Source organism: Cervus elaphus, chromosome 8, assembly GCF_910594005.1.
Source record: "Cervus elaphus chromosome 8, mCerEla1.1, whole genome shotgun sequence".
Classification (NCBI taxonomy): Eukaryota; Metazoa; Chordata; class Mammalia; order Artiodactyla; family Cervidae; genus Cervus; species Cervus elaphus.
This window is the reverse complement of record NC_057822.1, coordinates 13843437-13860016: the sequence shown is the minus strand read 5'-3', so window position 1 is coordinate 13860016 and position 16580 is coordinate 13843437. Positions and strand designations below refer to the sequence as shown.

General features: G+C 54.8%; 1 protein-coding gene and 1 long non-coding RNA gene across 8 annotated transcripts in view; one reads left to right on the top strand and one right to left on the bottom strand.

Moving 5' to 3' along the window:
* Window positions 1-1014: 1014 nt before the first annotated feature.
* On the bottom strand, window positions 1015-10786 carry LOC122698480. Its single transcript, XR_006342349.1, has 3 exons — window positions 10688-10786; window positions 9540-9608; window positions 1015-1381 (listed from the first exon to the last, which is right to left on the bottom strand). It is a non-coding gene; the product is annotated as an uncharacterized LOC122698480 (long non-coding RNA).
* A 103-nt stretch (window positions 10787-10889) lies between these two features.
* Window positions 10890-16580, top strand: part of COL16A1 (collagen type XVI alpha 1 chain) — a 51814-nt gene continuing 46123 nt past the window's right edge. For 5 of the 7 annotated variants that reach the window (XM_043909561.1, XM_043909560.1, XM_043909558.1 and 2 more), the window contains exons 1-5: window positions 10891-11107; window positions 12662-12768; window positions 15045-15119; window positions 15227-15344; window positions 16200-16323. In XM_043909561.1, coding sequence (XP_043765496.1) covers window positions 12696-12768; window positions 15045-15119; window positions 15227-15344; window positions 16200-16323 — 390 coding nt within the window. In that variant the 5' untranslated portion in view covers window positions 10891-11107; window positions 12662-12695. Of the gene's footprint in view, window positions 11108-12661; window positions 12769-15044; window positions 15120-15226; window positions 15345-16199; window positions 16324-16580 lie in introns of all 7 variants that reach the window. The other 2 variants (XM_043909557.1, XM_043909554.1) reach the window with 1 other exon arrangement.

Genomic DNA, 16580 nt, shown 5'->3' with positions numbered 1-16580 from the left:
TCCCCATCAATGGCACCATTGTTGCCCTCGATGCTCTCCTTCTCCCGACCTCACGCTGGGGGAAGAGGCCCCCATCCCTCTCAGTTTTGCCCCAGCCCCCAAAGACGGGCCCAGTTCCGGTGCCAGGCTGTTAAGGAGAATGGCATCCAGGCCTTCCTGGACGTTGGGAACGGGATACGTGCTTGGCTGTGGGCGGAGCTAGTTAGGAGGCGGGGCCCAAGTTGGAGTCAGGGATGCCACCCGGGCCGTGGGTGTGGCCCAAGGCGGGATAGGGGCGTGGCCTATGAGGGGTGGGGTTGGGATCTCCCGAAATTGGAGGCATCCTCCCCTCTCTCGCAGCAGTCCCCACCCCCGCCCCGTCCCAGCCACTGCGGTCGCCCGGGAGTCCTGCCCGCTCTGGCTTTCAGTCCAATAGCCAGACAGACAGACGGTCGGGAGGCTCCTGGCCCCACTTAACAGAGGTCGTTTCTCAGGAGGCCGCGCCCAGCTCCCTGAACTGCCCGGCCTTGCGGAGCCGAAGGGGAAAAGGGTACAGATAGATTTTCTGGGCGCGCACCTCCCCCCCCCCCCCCCCCCCCCGCCCCATACTCCGTGTTTCCGTTCTTTTACTGGACAGACAGCTGGAGGTCCTAGGGCTTAAGTACTGAGCTGGAGAAGCTGGTCGGGCGCCTGCACCCCCATGAACCCCCCCCCCCCCCCCCCCCCCCGCCTCCCCTTCCCTGCCCCTCGACGCTCAGGCCTGGAGCCGGCTCTAAAAATAGATCGAGGCCCGGGAGCGTGCCTACGCAGGAGGGGGTCTGGGAGGCCTGAGTCACCCTGCCGGCAGGGCCTTCCCCCGTCTCGGGAGCCGAGGCCGTCTTGACGGCTGGGCATCTCTCCGATCCTGTTGGCCCGACTCTGCACTCTTGGCTGTGCCATGTCCCCCTCCCAGGCCCGGGGAGCCAGCCAGGCGATGGCGGACCCGGCCGCGTGAGCGGTAGCAGCCACAGCCGGGAAGGATTAGGAGTCCCCCGGTCCTGATTTATTAGTTGTTTTTGTGTGCCTGCCGGCAGCGCCCCCACCCCCCACCCGCCCCCGGAGCAGTCACATCTACATCTGCCCTTCTCTCCTGCCCAGGCCCACAGAGATGTTCTAGGCTTCTGGGTGGGGACGTGGCCTCCGGGCAGCAAGAAGTCCCAACTTGGATCTTCGAGGTTCAGAGTTAGCATTCCCATTCAACAGATGAGAAAGCTGAGTCCTGGAGATAGGAAGGGGCCTATCACACAGCAGATTGTGCTGTGATATTCCTGTGTTCAAATCCCAGCTCTGACCCTAGTCAGCCACTTCTCCTGGCCTGTTTCCTTACGGTAAAGTGCTCAAGTTGAAGATGACACCCATTCACCTGTAAAATCGGAATAAGAATAGATTCTTAGGATTGTCCAGACAATTAAAATTATTCTTTAAAAAGCAGCAGTGACCTGCTGAGTGTTACATGTGGGTTTAGTTCCAGCTCAGCAAGTCAGTTATCTCTGGCACCTATTTTTCTCACTTCTGGATGTACAGAGGGGGATTAATGGGTGTGGTGTGGTGAGCCCTACCTCCTATGCCGAGGGGCTCAGCTAAGATGATTGGGGCCTGGTCAGGGCGCTTAAGTGAATGTGGAACACGGGTTAGAGTGGAGGGAGGAAGGGCAGCATCCAGGCTTTGCATGGGTCTGGCTCACCTGGCTCAGACGGTAAAGAATCCGCCTGCAATGCGGGAGAGCCGGGTTCAATCCCTGGGTTGGGAAGATCCCCTGGAGAAGGAAATGGCAACCCACTTCAGTATTCTTGCCTGGGAAATCCCATGGACAGAGGAGCCTGGTGGTTACAGTCCATGGGGTCCCAAAGAATGGGACATGACTGAGCAACAAACGCTGGCTCCCGTTCTGAGGAGGGGGCATGTTTGGGTCATTACAGGTTTAAGAGCTTCAGGCTCAGCGAACAAAGGGGCTCAAGAGTCTCTAAGATCATCTTTTCCTTGTTGGCAAAGGGCAACGGCCCTGAATCCAGGTCCCCTGTCCCAGGCTCTTTCTCCCCACCTTCCAACCACCTGTCCTCTGTCATCCAGACACCAATATCAAGCCTTTTCTGAATGATCAAAGCTGACAATACTCCAGTTGGTTTTATTTCTTTATAATATATTATTTAGGCCACTTCATGGAAAAAATTGTCTGATATCTGTTGGAAATGTCATTGACCTTTCAAAGCTACATGAAATCAGCTTTGTAAATAGGAAGGCAAGTGGGCTGGGAAGGGACTGCCAGCGATGAACATCGGTGTAAGATGCAGGGCAAGAGTGCCCGGTGAATTAGCAGCCCTCTCAGTACTAATGATGTTAATAATTAACATTTTTGAGCATTTACTATGGACTTGGCTTAGTTTCATGTATTATCTCATTTAATCCTCCTGACAGTTCCATGTGGTTAGGTGCTATCATTATCACCCCATTTTACAGATATGGAAAGTAAAGGCTTAGAGAAGTGAAGGAAGAAAACGAAGCCAGGAAGTAGCAGAGCCAGGAACAAACCTTCTCTGAGCTTAGATTTTATTTCCTGTCTTGATGAAAAAGTTGGATTTTCACCCTGAAAATCCACTCCCTCAGCCTCCCTTTCTAGCTAGGTTGTCAGGACTCCCCAGCCCAGCCCAGGGCACTACTGGGAGGAGGTGGGGCTGGGTAGCAGCCAGTTTCTCTCCACCCAGAGTTCCAGGATTCAAAGAATTTATGAGTCCAACTGTCTGAGGCTCTTGCATGCAAAGACAGAATCCGGGAGTCCCCAAGTGCTCCTCTCCCCACCATGCCTTACCCAGGAGACTCCTTGGCTTGCTCTCCACCAAAGGGAGTTTGTCCTGGGCCCTGTTTCATTCCTGCTGCCAGTATTTATAAAGGGCCTAGTCTCTGTCACATGCTCCGGGGATAAAATGGTAGCAAAAACAGGGCTTTCTGTGGCTTACAGTCTAGCAGGCTGATAATTAATTACACCCCTCCCTCTTCCAAGCTTCTGCTCAGATCTGCCCCTTTTGGGAGACTGTTCCCAATTGCCTTCCTCAGCTCCTTTAGGAAGGAAGGTGAAGATAGTCTCAAAGCTAAACATGGGAAGGGCAGGTGGGAAGGGAAGGCAGCCAACAGACTGTGTTTGTTGTGGTGGTAAGGTTATACTCTCACCGTGCGTATGGAATAGCTAGCATCTATTGAGTTTCAGAAGCTGTGCACAGCACTTGAAATGTCTCATCTCAGGGAACTCTCACAGCATCTCTGTGAGCTGTGGACAATTCCATTTTACCAACAGGGAAACTGAAGCTCTCTCCAGGAGATGAAGGGATTTGCCACAATTCACACAGCTGCTAAGTGGTAGGAGTGAGATTTGAACCCAAATTATTCTGAGGCTGTAGCCCCCACCCTCAACACTATGCTGAGATCTTGTTTGACTTTTAGGTAAAGAAACTAAGACCTAGGACTTCTTGGTGGTCCAGTGGTTAAGAATCTGCCTGCCAGTGCAGGGGATACAGGTTCTATGCCTGGTCCTGGAACCACATGCCATGGGGCAACTAAGCCCATGCATCTCAACTACTGAGCCCATGTGCTGCAACTACTGAAGTTTGTGTACCCTAGAGCCTGTGCTCAGCAACAAAAGAAGCCACTGCAATGAGAAGCCCGTGCACCAAAACAAAGAGTAGCCTCGGCTTACCGCAATTAGAGAAAGTCTGCGCGCAGCAACGAAGACCCAGTGCAGCCAAAACAAATAAATAAATAAAATTTAAAGAGAAAGAAACTAAGACTTAGCGAGGCCCAGTGATTGGCTAAAGGTCATACAGCACAACAGAAAATTGTGGATTGAGTTGGTTGGTACCGAGAAGGATGCTTGGGTAAAGGTATACAAGCTACTCCACCAGGTCTTTGGGAGGCCAACTCTTGCACCAGAAGGGATTACTGGGAATGGGGCAGGGTCTAGAGGAAGACTGGTGGGGGGCAGGTCTATCTGAGGGTCTTCAGTGCTGCTGGTGCAGCACAGGCCCGTGCTATGGGGCAGAGGACCCTTGGGATGTCTTGGCAGATGCACTGTCCCTCCCATATGTGTTCTGAGATGTCATCTTTGTGTCCTGCTCTGTGCAGGTCTGGGGAGGTGGCTGGTAGACAGGAGAAAAGGATGTTTAAGTCCTTCACTGAGTCCTTCACCCCCCTGGGGGCTTCCAGTCTGTCTGGAGAGGAGGGAGGTGCCCTTGTTGGGGACGGTGACACTGGTGAGTGTTTATGAGTATATTTCATAGGTGCTGACACCAGGAGAGCACCTTTCCCTTCGTCTATCTCTCCCTTAATCCTTTCAGCAAACCTTAAGTGACAGATACTGTATTTCTATATACTGATACTGTATACAGATGCTGTATTTCTGTTTATCCAAGGAAGAGGTGAACTGATGCCACCAAATTACAGAGCCATGATTTGGACCCAGGTATAGGCGATCTAACACCGTGCCCTTCTGCAGGGCTTCTCACATGTGGTCCCTGGGCCCCAGCACCAGCGCTGCCTGGGAACTTATTTGAAAAGAAGACAGCTGAATCAGAAACTCTGGGGGTGAGGGGCTGACAGTCAGTTTAACAAGTCCTCCAAGCTCCCAACTTCAGCTCTCCTGCCTTACAGGCCCTGGGTGAGAGTGGGGCAGGGTGCAGGTGACCCATCTAAGATCATGGGTCCTGGAGTCAGACAGAGCTGAGTTCAGGCAGAACTAAGTTCAAATCTCTGCTCCACCCTTTCCAGCCCTATGACTTTGAGATTTTAATCATGAATCCTTGCTTTCCTAGCCTGTGAAGTGAAGGTGGTAACAGTGCCTCACCTCCTAGAATTGTTGCTGGTTAAAGATATCATTTGACAGATGAAAAAAAATGACAACTCAGGGACCTCCTTGGGGGTCCAGTGGTTAAGAATCTGCCTTGCAAAGCAGGGGTTGCAGGTTCAATCCCTGTTTGGGGGACTAAGATCCCATATGCCGAGCTGCAACTACTGAGACTTTATGCCACAACTAGAAAGTCTGTGTGCCACAACTAAGACCCAACACAGTCAAATAAATATTTTATAAAAAAGGAAAGAAAAATGGTGACTCAGAGAGGGAAAGGGACTTCCCAGACCCCTGCTGTGTGGGCTCCTTTCCAGAGAGGACTCTGCCCTGTGAGTCTGTCCCAGAGTGACCGTTTCCCATCCAGCTCCATCCTGGCTAGCTGTGTAACCTTGAGCTGATTATTCATGTTCTCTCTGCCTGTCTCCTCAGGCTTAGAGTGGGGATCATAACAGTGCCTGGGCTTCCCGCCGTTGTGGCGAGACTAAAATGAGTTCCTCCGTGCGTGGTGCCAGCCGGCACTTCAAAAGGGCTCAATAAATGTTAGCTGCTGTTATTGAAGGCAGAGGCAGGATCAACCCCGGTGTCTTCTAATGGCCCCCAGCCCTGGTCAGAGCATGATTAAGAGTTTAAAGGAGGTCAGAGAGCGTGGGAATTCTGAGGAGCGGAATCTTCCCCTTGGAGGAGAGCATTTTGGACAGGATCATTCTGTATCGTGAGAGACCGTGCTGTGCCTTGTAGGATGTTTAGCAGCATCTTGTGGCTTCTACCCTCTAGATGCTAGGAGGTCCCCCCCACCAAGCTGTGATGACCCCAGATATCTCCAGACGTCACCGAATATCTCCCGGGGAGGAAAATTGCCCCTGTTGAGAATCACTGAGATTATCAGGCAGGGTGGTTTGAGGTGCTTTAACACACCAGGTGGGTTAACACAGGATCCCATTGTTTGCCTCATGGGATGGTGGGGAGCCTGGGGTCCAGGGTCACACAGCAGGTAGAGGTGGGCCTGGAATCCAGGGCTCTTGTGCCTGTCACCTCTCCACAGGTCCCTCAGAACAGGTGGGCAGAGCCCAGGGGACAACCAAGCTGAGGCTCAGGATGCCTGGAGTGTCCCCGCGTCCCCCATCGGGGTCTCCCTCCCCAACCACTGCCGCATGCCTGGCAGTGCCCGTCAGAGTCTGGGCTCGCCTTTCCAGAAGCTCCAGGGTAGCCAAGCCAAGCAGGTACCTGGTGCCAGGTGCTACTGACGTTGGGCATCTAAGAATGTAGCCAGGGCTGGGGTTGTCAGTGGGCGCTCGCCATGCCCCTGTCGGGGAGGGGGTCATCAGCAGAGTGGAGCATCAACCCGCCCGCCGGTACCATAAAGCTGCCACCAGAGGTGAAAGATGGGTCCCCCTGCCACTGGGATCCAGAGAGCCGTGGAGACGTGGTGACAGGGATGATTTAGCGGGGGAGGAGGGAGAATGAAAGGCAGGCAGAGATAAAAAGCCAGAAACAGAGGCAGAGAGACAGAGTGAAGAGAAGCAGAGAACATGGATGAGACAAAGAGAGACAGGAGAGAAGGACATAAAGACGCAAAAAATGCAAGAAACAGATCAGAGACGCACAGAGAGATGCAGCTAGAGACGCAGCTCCAAAAATAGAGGGAAAGAGGAGAGTCAGAAACATAGACAGAGATGAGAGGGAGCTGGAGAGGGGGCTGGAGTCACAGAGAGGGAGGAAAGAGAGCTAGAGAATTAGATGCAGAAAAAAGAGGCCAGATTCAGTGAGGGAGACACATTCAAAGAAGACAGGACAGAGACATCCAGAGACGCTCAAGGGGCTGACCTCTGCCTCTTCTCTGTGACTCATGTCCTCTGGGCATGTGCGTGTATCTCTGCCCACGTGCACATTCATGTCTATGTTCATGTGTCATACACCTCCCGTGGGAGCCATCTGTGTCTGAGAGCCCGGCAGTGCTTGGGTGCGTTCATCTGCTAATTTACCACTGGCTGCCTGTGGGGTGCAGGGCAGTGGGTATCAGTGAACAAGGCCCCTCATGGAGATGCTTGCTTATTCATATTAAAAATATACAAACAAATACCAGAGCTGTGCAGAGATGTGAAACAGAGTCATGTATTACAGGACGACTCAGGGCTCCTCTATACCTGGTGGTCAGGGAAGGTCACCGAGGAGGTGGCTGGCGAGGCGAGACCTGGATGTCAAAGAGCCAGCCTGGCAAAGATCAGGGGCAAATCCTTCCGGAAGGATGACTTGGTACAAAAGTCCGGAGGAGAAAACCAACTTGGTGAATGCAAGACTGAGAAAGGAGGCCGGTGGGGCCACAGCTTCAGGGGGTGAGGTGGCTGGACAGGAAGGCAGAGGGCAGATCATGAAGGACTTGGTAAGGCCAGGGGAAAGATGTTGGGGTTCTTCTAGGTAAAATGAAAACTGGAAGATTGAAGCCGGAGAGTGACGCCAACAGATACGGGTTTGGAAAGATTTCGCTGGCTGCTGGGTGGGAAGTAGGGGGTTGGGAGGCTCCTGCAGTAGTCCAGGCAAAAGAGGTGGGTGGCTTGGGTGAGACTGGGGAGAAGTGGGTGGATGCGGGCTGTGTTTTGGGTGTAGAATCAACAAGATAGTGGGGATGGCGGGGAGAAAGGAAGGCGCCAAGGATGATTCCTGGGTGGTTTGCCTGAGCATCTGAATGAATTATGGTGGTGTTTACCAGCATGAGGAAGACACGGACAGGCAGCTCTGTGGGGAACAGTACAGAAGTCTGTTTTGGCTGTGTGATGTGCCTGTGTGTGTATGTGTGTGCACCTGTGTGCACATCTGCTAGGGCCCAGGTGTGCACGTGTGCCTGTGTGGGTTCAGACCACCTCTTGCTTGGCTCTGTGGGGGCTCCTGGGCCTGACCTGGAACCAGGCCCTGTCTTGACTCTTCGCTTCCCCCAGCCCCAGGGGCTGCCCCTGCCAGATGGGGATTCTTCAAGGGCCAGCAGGAACAATGGGGTGGGCAGGCCCTTGGTGCTGCTGACATCTGGGCACACAACCCCAGGCCCAGGAGGCCCGGGAGACCCGCCCGGCAGCGGCAGGCAGGCTCCGGGGCAGCTGGTGGCGATTAGCAGCGTTGATTACCTCGTGGCGATGCCATCTGGGGTGAGGGCACTGAGCCCAGCCCCACGGGATACCCTGCTTGCTGGCATGCAGGGCTTTCTGGGGCTGAATGCATGTAAATGTGTCAGTGTCGCGGCCTGCGTGTGTGTGGATGCCCATTGGTGAGTACATGTCTGAGCAGGGGTTTCTGTGGGAGCCGCGTCTGTGTGGCCCCCTGCGTCTGTGTGTGCACGTGTATGTGCTGCAGGTCTGCAGGTTTCCCTGTGTGCATGTATAAAGAATGATGCCTGTGGGCGCGGGTGTGTGTTTCTATGTGTATGTTTGTGCACACATGTCTGCATGTGCCTGCATGTGTTTCTTTGTGCATATCCGAGTACATGAAGTACTGTATGTGTGCATTCTGAAATGAGGCACCTGTGTTTGAGTACACCCAGGGATATATTTCTGCAGCTTCATCTGTGCTCACACGTGTGTCTCTGTGTGTCTGCTTATGTGGAGGAGAATCATGTGTGTGCTTGTGTCTGTGTGAACCTGTCTACCTTTGCACACGGAGTCTGCTGTGAGAGAACATATCTAACTCTCTGCTTCTGCATATATGCGTCTGGGGCAGGGAGGGGCACAGGCCTGTTTCTAGACTGTGTCTGTGATAGTGTATCCAGGCATAGGGTGTGCCCCAGGCTTGGCTGTTCTTATGAGCACTCTTGGGGAGCTATGGAAAGGGATCTGGACTCCCCCTTCTCAGATCCCTTCTGCTCTGGGTTCAGCCATCTCCTCCTGCCTAGGAGGGTCTGGGGTATGAATGGGGGAAGGATTGGGGGTGCCCAGGGTGGCACAGTGATTAAGAGCATGTGCAATGGACCCAGGCTAACTGACGTGGGCCCCTGCCCCACCACCCACTATGTGACCTTGCAAGTTGAGTCATTCCTATGCTCTGGGTTTCTCCGTCTGTAAAACGGGGGTAAGCATAGAATTCTCTTTCTGGGGCTGTTGTGAGGACGAAAGGAGCTAGCCTATGTGAAATGCTAGCACAGAGCCTGACCTCTGTCTGGGTACTGTCTATTCATTCCCAAGTGCCTGCTGCTGGGGCAGCACCCTATGGAGACAGGGTCTGTGCCTACCCACTCCTCAGGCCAAAGCTCCCAGAAAGCCCCACCCCCTCCACTTCCCGCCTGCTGAGCTCAGCGCTTCCCAGGCCCTGCCACTGTCGTAGCCACATCTGGGCCGGCTCTGCGCAGGGACCACAGTGGTGCGCCTCCGTGGCCACGGCTGGGGTTTCCGCTGACTCAGCGCCTCAGGCTCTGGAGGCGGGAAATCCCAGTCCTGCCCCCCCACCCCCACCTCAGGTTACATGGGGCCACAGGGCTATGGCTCCACAATGTTGCTTTTCCAGGAAGCCCCCCGCCCCCCAATCAGAGGACTCCAGTTGCTCCCCCCACAGGCATTCTTACGCTCAAGGACTTCTTGAACCTACCTCTCTATAGTTCTTTATCCTTGGGGCCCAGAAATTTGCTACCTCCCTTAGGAGGGGGAGAGGCTCTTAGGAGGGTCACCTTGATCATCCCCCTGCCTCTAGACAAAACTAGACAGCTTACCTGCTTCCTTCTCTTCAGAAGTCCAACCTTCTCCTCATCCAACCTCAATTCCCCTCGCTTCCTTGGATCCTGAGCATGAAGCAAAACCCTCTCCATTGCTGGGCTGGCCCAGCGTCACCCCCTCACCCCATCCTCCATCCTCACATCCTGCCAGCATTTACCATAATAATGATAAAACAGCGAATATTTATTGAGCTCCTCTTTTATGCCGTTGGGAAGCACTTTTACAGACTAATTTGTTTTCTGCTCACAAAGTATATGCAGTCATTATCCAGTTTTACAGATGAAAAAGTAAAGTCATCGTTAAATAGTAAGTTCAAAACTAGAGGATAGGGATTTGAGCCCTTCTAACCTCATTGGGGAGAAGGCAATGGCAACCCACTCCAGTGTTCTTGCCTGGAGAATCCCACGGACGGGGGAGCCTGGTGGGCTGCCGTCTATGGGGTCGCACAGAGTCGGACACGACGGAAGCGACTTAGCAGCAGCAGCAGCAGCAACAGCCGCAACCTCATTGGGCTTCCCTGGTGGCTCAGATGGTAAAGCGTCTGACCCGGGTTCGATCCCTGGATCGGGAAGATTCCCCTGGAGAAGGAAATGGCAACCCACTCCAGTACTCTTGCCTGGAAAATTACGTGGACGTAGGAGCCTGGTAGGCTACAGTCCATGGGGTCGCAAAGGGTTAGACATGACTAACCTCATGGAGTCAGGAGGAATAAGGGGACCCGCTGGGTTCCACTTGTCTGGAATTGAGTCCAGAGAAGAAGGGGTTAATTTAGCACCCTCCCCAACTCCTGGAGGGAGCCCCCCTCCCCCCAGTTCAGACGGTCAGAGAACAGAGTCACAGGGAATGTTAGGCTCAGAAACTGGAAAAAGCTGACCAAGGAGGCTTGGGCAGCAGCCACGTCACGGATGCCGCGGAACTGGGGAGGAGGGTCTTCATTCCCCCTCCCCCAGCCCCACCCCCGTTTCTGGAGGCCCAGCCGGGGAAGGGGAAGGGGGTGGCAAAGGGGAGGCCTTTCAAGCTCCAGGCCTGGCTCTTAAAGGGCCGGACTCCCCCCTCCCCCCCGCCGCCCCCACCCGCCTGCAGCCAGAGCCCCCTTGCAGGGCAGCTCCAGGCACGCAGGGTCCCGCCTAGTTCGCTCGCTCACCTGGCGGGCAAATGGAAGGGGCGGGTCTGGGAGCGCAGCCAGGCCAGCAGCGGGGCCGCGCGTCCCGCCGCCTCTGCCACCGCTGGAGCCCCCTCCCGGTCCTCCCTCCCTCCTCCAGCCTGGCGGGCGGATCCAGCTGTGTTCCATTAGCGGCCCTGGCAAGTCCCCAGCCCCCTGGAACCGCCCCCTATTCCCCCACCCGGAGTAGCCGGCAGTCCCCGGCAGTCGCGCGCGCGGGCGCGCGAGCGGGACAGACTTCAGCCCCCAGAGCTCGGGATCCGGGAACTTGGGGTCCCCGAAGCCGGCCAGAAGTGATCGAGGACCTTTCAGCGGGCCGAGGAACCCAGGCCCTGCTTTCTGGGGTTGGCTGCGTGGGGTTGTCTGGATTACTCAGTGAGGTGGGGGCGATCCCCAGCCACGGTAAGTGAGGGTTGGAGGGGGTTGCCTCCTGGCTCTGGGCTTGCTGTGTGACCTGGGGCAATAGGCGTTCCCTCTCTGGACTTAAGTCCTCTTCTTTCTAGCAGGATAGGCTCTACCTCCATCGCAGTTCTGACTCTCTCTGCCCCCGAATCTGTGCCTTCCTATTGGGATAGGATCGTTTCCTCGCGGAAGCACCTCTCCTATCTCTGTAGTGCCCTGCTCTGGCTGGGGCTAGGTGAGTGGAGGCCAGAGGTCAGGAGCAGGAAGGGGACAGGGAGCCCATGGAAGTTCACGCCTCCACATGCTCTCACTTGCCTCTCACAGCTGGCCGTCCTTCCACTGACTCGCAGGAGGGGGAGGTCAGGACAGGGGTGGAGGGATAGGAGGTGCATACCTGCAGAATGGGGAATGAGTAGCGTGGGGGAACAGTTCTGCCCCAAGAAGAGGGAGATTGGGGTCCTATCTCCAAATATATGAAGGCGAGGGGTCCTGCCTGCTCTCATTCTCCATCCAGAACTGAGGGAGGGGGAAACAGAATTCCTTTACAGCTGGAGAGAATGAGGTCAGACTTGCACAAGAACTTCCCAACAGGAGGGCCTGCAGGAAGGGTAGTCATCGCCTGCCTGTGTGCACGTGTGTGTGTACAGGCTGGTGTGTCTGTGTGGCCCCTGAACACATGTCTCTGTGAGTCTGCCTGTGTGTAGGTAGGCTTGCGTGCACACAGTGCACAAATATGCCTGTGTGTATATATGCCTGTATATCTGTGTGTATCAAGCCGACACACACATGACTGTGTGCACACGCGCGGGCTGCCTGTCTCATGGGAGGCCGGATGATGTATGGCTTGGCTGGCTGCTTGCTGAGCCTGCATTGATTTATCTGGGCCCATCCATCAGGGTTTAATAAAACTAAAAGACGAGCATCCATCAGCAGGGGAGATTGGCAACAAGGTCCTGAGCCTGGTAACCTGCTCTCCCGCCCACTGCACCCATGAGGGAAGCTTCCTTGGCCCCTGTGATGCCTCTAGGAGACTCAGCTCAGTTGTCAGTGCCTTGTGGGTGCCAGAAAGAGCCTGCTGGCTGAGCTGGGTGCAGCTAGCCAGGTACCAGATTAGCATTTACCAATACAGTGCACAGGTTGATAAAATATTGAAATACTTCCAAGCGTCTTGGCAAATAGCCTCTGCCTCAAACTTCCACGCTATCCCCAGTGACCTGGCCTTTTAGGACCCTCTCCATCTCTCTTCAGTCCAGCAACTGTCCACTAGCACAGCCCGATGCTGCCTGGACATGGTTTCACTGCTCTAGCCAGCATTCTGCACTGGCTGCTGGATGTCCGTGCCATACCGGTGGTTAAATATTTTGAATATCACCGCGGCCCAAATCCTAGCCCAAGGCCTGTGGTTGGGCCTCTGAGAGGGACTGATGCCTGGCCAGACCTCCTGTCACCCCAGGACCAGAGCCTGGGCCCCACGGGCTGGCTGCTGCCTGCCCACGTGTGGAATTGTGCTCTGTGAGCTCTGGAATCCACCTTCCCCCTCCCTGTGGTTTTCAGGTGCCGTGACTGCAGTCGACCTCTCTGGACCGGGATGTGGGCATCTTGGGCTCCTGGCTTGTGGCTGCTCAGTCTCTGCGTTACCTACAGCCATGGGGCAGATACAGGTGAGATGACGTGAGGATCAGAGTGCCATAGGCCTGCCACTGGCTCTTGAGGTGTGGGGTCCTATGCAGGTATGTGACTGTGGACCTCGGTCACGTGGGCATTTATAGGAGAGTCCAGAGGCTGAGCTCAGGGTGGCCTGAGCTGTTTGCACACAAGAGCCAGCATGAGTCGAGCTAGAGCAGGGGTTCCTGACCTCCGGGATCTAACACCTAATGATCTGAGGTGAAGGTGATGTAACAATAATAGAAATAAAGTGCACAGTAAATGTAATCGTCCTGAAAACATCCCTCTCGGACCCTGGTCCTTGGAAAAATTGTCTTCCAGGACACTGGTGCCTGGTGCCGAAAAAGTTGGGAGACCACTGAGCTAGAGAGTGTGTGTTTCTGTCTACATATCTGTGTATCTCTGGGCCTCTCTGTTTTTACATCTCAGAGCTGCTCTGTGCTTCTGTCCATACTCTTATGTCTCTGTGTGTGGGAAGAACCCCCCTCCGCAATACATAAACCCAACCTGTGCCCCAAGGGCTGGCGAGGCCAGCGTGGTGGGGAGGAGCCGGCAGCAAGCTCTCCTTGCAGACAGGCCAGGACTCTCCAGTCCTTTCCATGGTGGAGGATCCATCCTCCAGCCCACGTGCTCCTCCTCCTCCCCCGCGATCTTGGATAAAGGGCCCGCCTCAAGGCCCAGACGCTGGATAAGACAGAAGGGTGTAGCTTTCCAGGGCCCAAAGCCAGAGGAAGTTGACCGGGCAGCTTGCCCTGCCCTGCTGGGTGCCCTCTGGCTGTGTAGTTGAGCAGAAATAGAACTCCTAGAACCCCCAATCCAGCCAAAAGAGGCAGAAAAACCCAGGGACAGATGTGAGAGGGTGTATGTGGCGACGTGTGGGTTGTGTGTCTACATACGTGTTTTCACATGTTCCCACGTATGCTTTACTCTCCTTTCCCTCACCGGGTCCCCTGGGGATTGAGGCAGAAAATTTCAACATCTGTAAGGAATTTGGGCCCATTTCCAAGGGGTGAGTCACCCCTTGCTGCTGCTGATACTAAAGACGGTGATAGTTTTTCTGGCCAAACCTGGGGCAGAAGGATTCAGGGAGAGGGGTTGGTCACTGAGCCTAGGGATCCATGATTCCTTCTTCTAGCCAGGGATCCAAGGAGTCCAGTGTCCCAGCTTCTAGGAGCTATATCCATTGCCTTGTCCCAGCTACCCTATCTGCATTGATGAAAAAGCTCTCTTTTTTAAAATTCTAGCGTCTATCTCTTCTGTTGTAGTACCTTTCTCAAAACTTCTCTTCAATCAGCCCTAGAGAAGAGGCAGGCCCATGGCTGCCTACCTGGTCCCTTTGAGGTTTCGGAGACCTGAATAAGCTATCCCCTCTGCAGGAGCCTCTACCCCCTTCATATATCCTGTCTGGAGCCCTAAGGCTCTGGTGGTTCCCTTGACCTTGTGGTCCACTCAGGCCCTCAGTCTCTCCTCACAGTTTCATAAGATGGCTATCCAGGTGAAAAGTCAATCTGTTGACTCAGCCTTATGTCTGGCCTGCTTGTCTGTTTTGGCTGCGGGAAGCAGAACCCCACCCATTGCTAAGAGCACATGTGCCGGTGGCACATGGCATCCCTAGTGGCCCAGGAGTCTACAGCTCACACATGTGCAGACACGCGTGTGCACAGATACATAACAGAGTGTGCACCGTTCTGACATCTTGCCCTTGAAGTGCTCCTTTGTCCCCCACTCAGGTGTATGTCGTGGAGTATGTGACCTGTCTAGAGTTTCTTTCGTTCTCTTGCCAGACTGGCCCCTGTCTTGGGGGTCTGGAGGAGATCTGGGTTCTAGGAGTTCTGATCTTGCTCAGCTATGAACTCACTTAGTAGCCTTAGGCCAGGCCTCAGTCTTCCCATCTGTGCCCTGACTCCCATCGTAGGTAGGTAGGTTTAGTCACTAATTCGTATCTGACTCTTGCGACCCCGGCAGGCTCCTCTGTCCATGGGATTTCTCAAGCAAGAATACTGGAGTAGGTTGCCATTTCCTTCTCCAGGAGATCTTCCTGACCTAGGGATCGAACCCGGGTCTCCTGCATTGCAGGCAGACTCTCTACCAGCTGAGCCACCACCAGGGTCAGAAGGCAAAAGCTGAAAGGAGGCCAGGGCAGAGCCTGATTGAAGATCCAGAGTGGGGAACATGAACTGGCTCTGTCCCAGGTTCCCCAAGAGCCCAGCTGTGCCTCCATCTCAGCCTGAGCACCCCCCTCCAGATGCCCTCACTGCCAATTCTTTTCCAGGGGAGCAGTGCCCACATTCACAGCAAGAAGGACTCAAGTTGGAACATAGAAGTGACTTATCGACCAACGTGACTGGTGAGCGCCCAGCTCAGCCTGTTGTTCCCCCTCCGCCATCTTCCTGGAGTGGCCTGTACCCCACTCACCTGCCCAGCTGAGCTCGTCATCTGGTGTCTCCCCTAAAGGCTTCAACCTCATCCACCGACTCAGCCTCGTGAAGACGTCTGCCATCAAGAAGATCCGAAATCCCAAGGGACCACTCATCCTGCGACTGGGAGCAGTCTCAGTCACCCAGCCCACGCGGTAAAGGCCCCAGTGTGGCCACTGGGAATCAGTACTGACCTCAGCCACGCTCCCCAGCAACTCTGGATGTGGGGCTTAAGCTCAGGGGGGACCCGTGGGTCTTTTATCTCGCTCCTTGCCAGGAGTCAGCCTGGTCCCACTCCTGGGCCTGGCAGGGTAGGCAGGGAGGGACTGGCAGGCCCACCCTCTGTCCTTTCCCCATCTCTGGCTAGCAGTAGATGAGGACAGGTCTGCATCCCATGGGCACTGTGAGGACCCCAGGATGGAGGAGGGAGCCTGAAAGAGTTGGGTGTGTTTGTGTGTGCACGTGTGTGTGTTCACATGCGTTGATATGTGTCGAGTCCAAGCTCCTACAAGTTCCTGAGTGTTCTGGCCTCGGCTTACCTCTCCAGCCTCATCTTCCAGAATGTTCGTTTTTCTTTCTTGATTCTCTAGTCATGCTCAATCCAGTCATCTTTTTTCAGTATCTCTTCCCTTCCCCCAGGCCTGGTCATGCTCCCCATGGCATCTTGGTTTCCTTGGAATCCTCCTGAAAGAGTGAAACAGTCATTCTGAGGATTCTTTGTTTATGGCCTTATCTCCCCCATCATCCCATCAGACTTTCGGGCTGCCTGAGGATAGGCCTCTTCTCTTTCTTTTCACCTGTTACCTGCAGCCACCAGACCACCCCCGACGCATAGTAGGCCCTCAAGAAATGTCTGTAGAATGAATGGATGTGTATATGTATATGTGTGTTCATTGGAGGTTGTGTGCCTATGTTTGTCTTGTGTAAGTTCAACAGTGCTGAGGGCCCAGGGTGGGCAGCGGGTGGTCTCTTACCTGAGCCTCAGGGCACCCTCCCTGTTCTACCCCCAGGCGCGTGTTCCCTCGGGGCCTCCCCAGTGAGTTTGCCCTGGTGCTGACACTATTGATGAAGAAACACACCCACCGGAACACGTGGTATTTGTTTCAAGTGACCGATGGAGATGGGTACCCGCAGGTGAGCCTGGCGCCCCACTCGCTCCACCCCCGTTGCTGTTGGGTCTTGAGGGGTACCAGTCCAGCCCAGCTTCTGTCCCAAGCTTGAGATCCTGGAGCCTCCCTGCTCCACCCCAGTGCCCACCCTTGAGGCCACCTGCAGCCCCCCTATCCCATTCTTTTAGAAGGTATTTCTCTGTGACCCCAGCCAGCTTTCCTCACTTTGTGGGCTGTTTCCCCTCTTGTGAAATGAGTGGGCGGGCCCTTACCTTTGTCAGG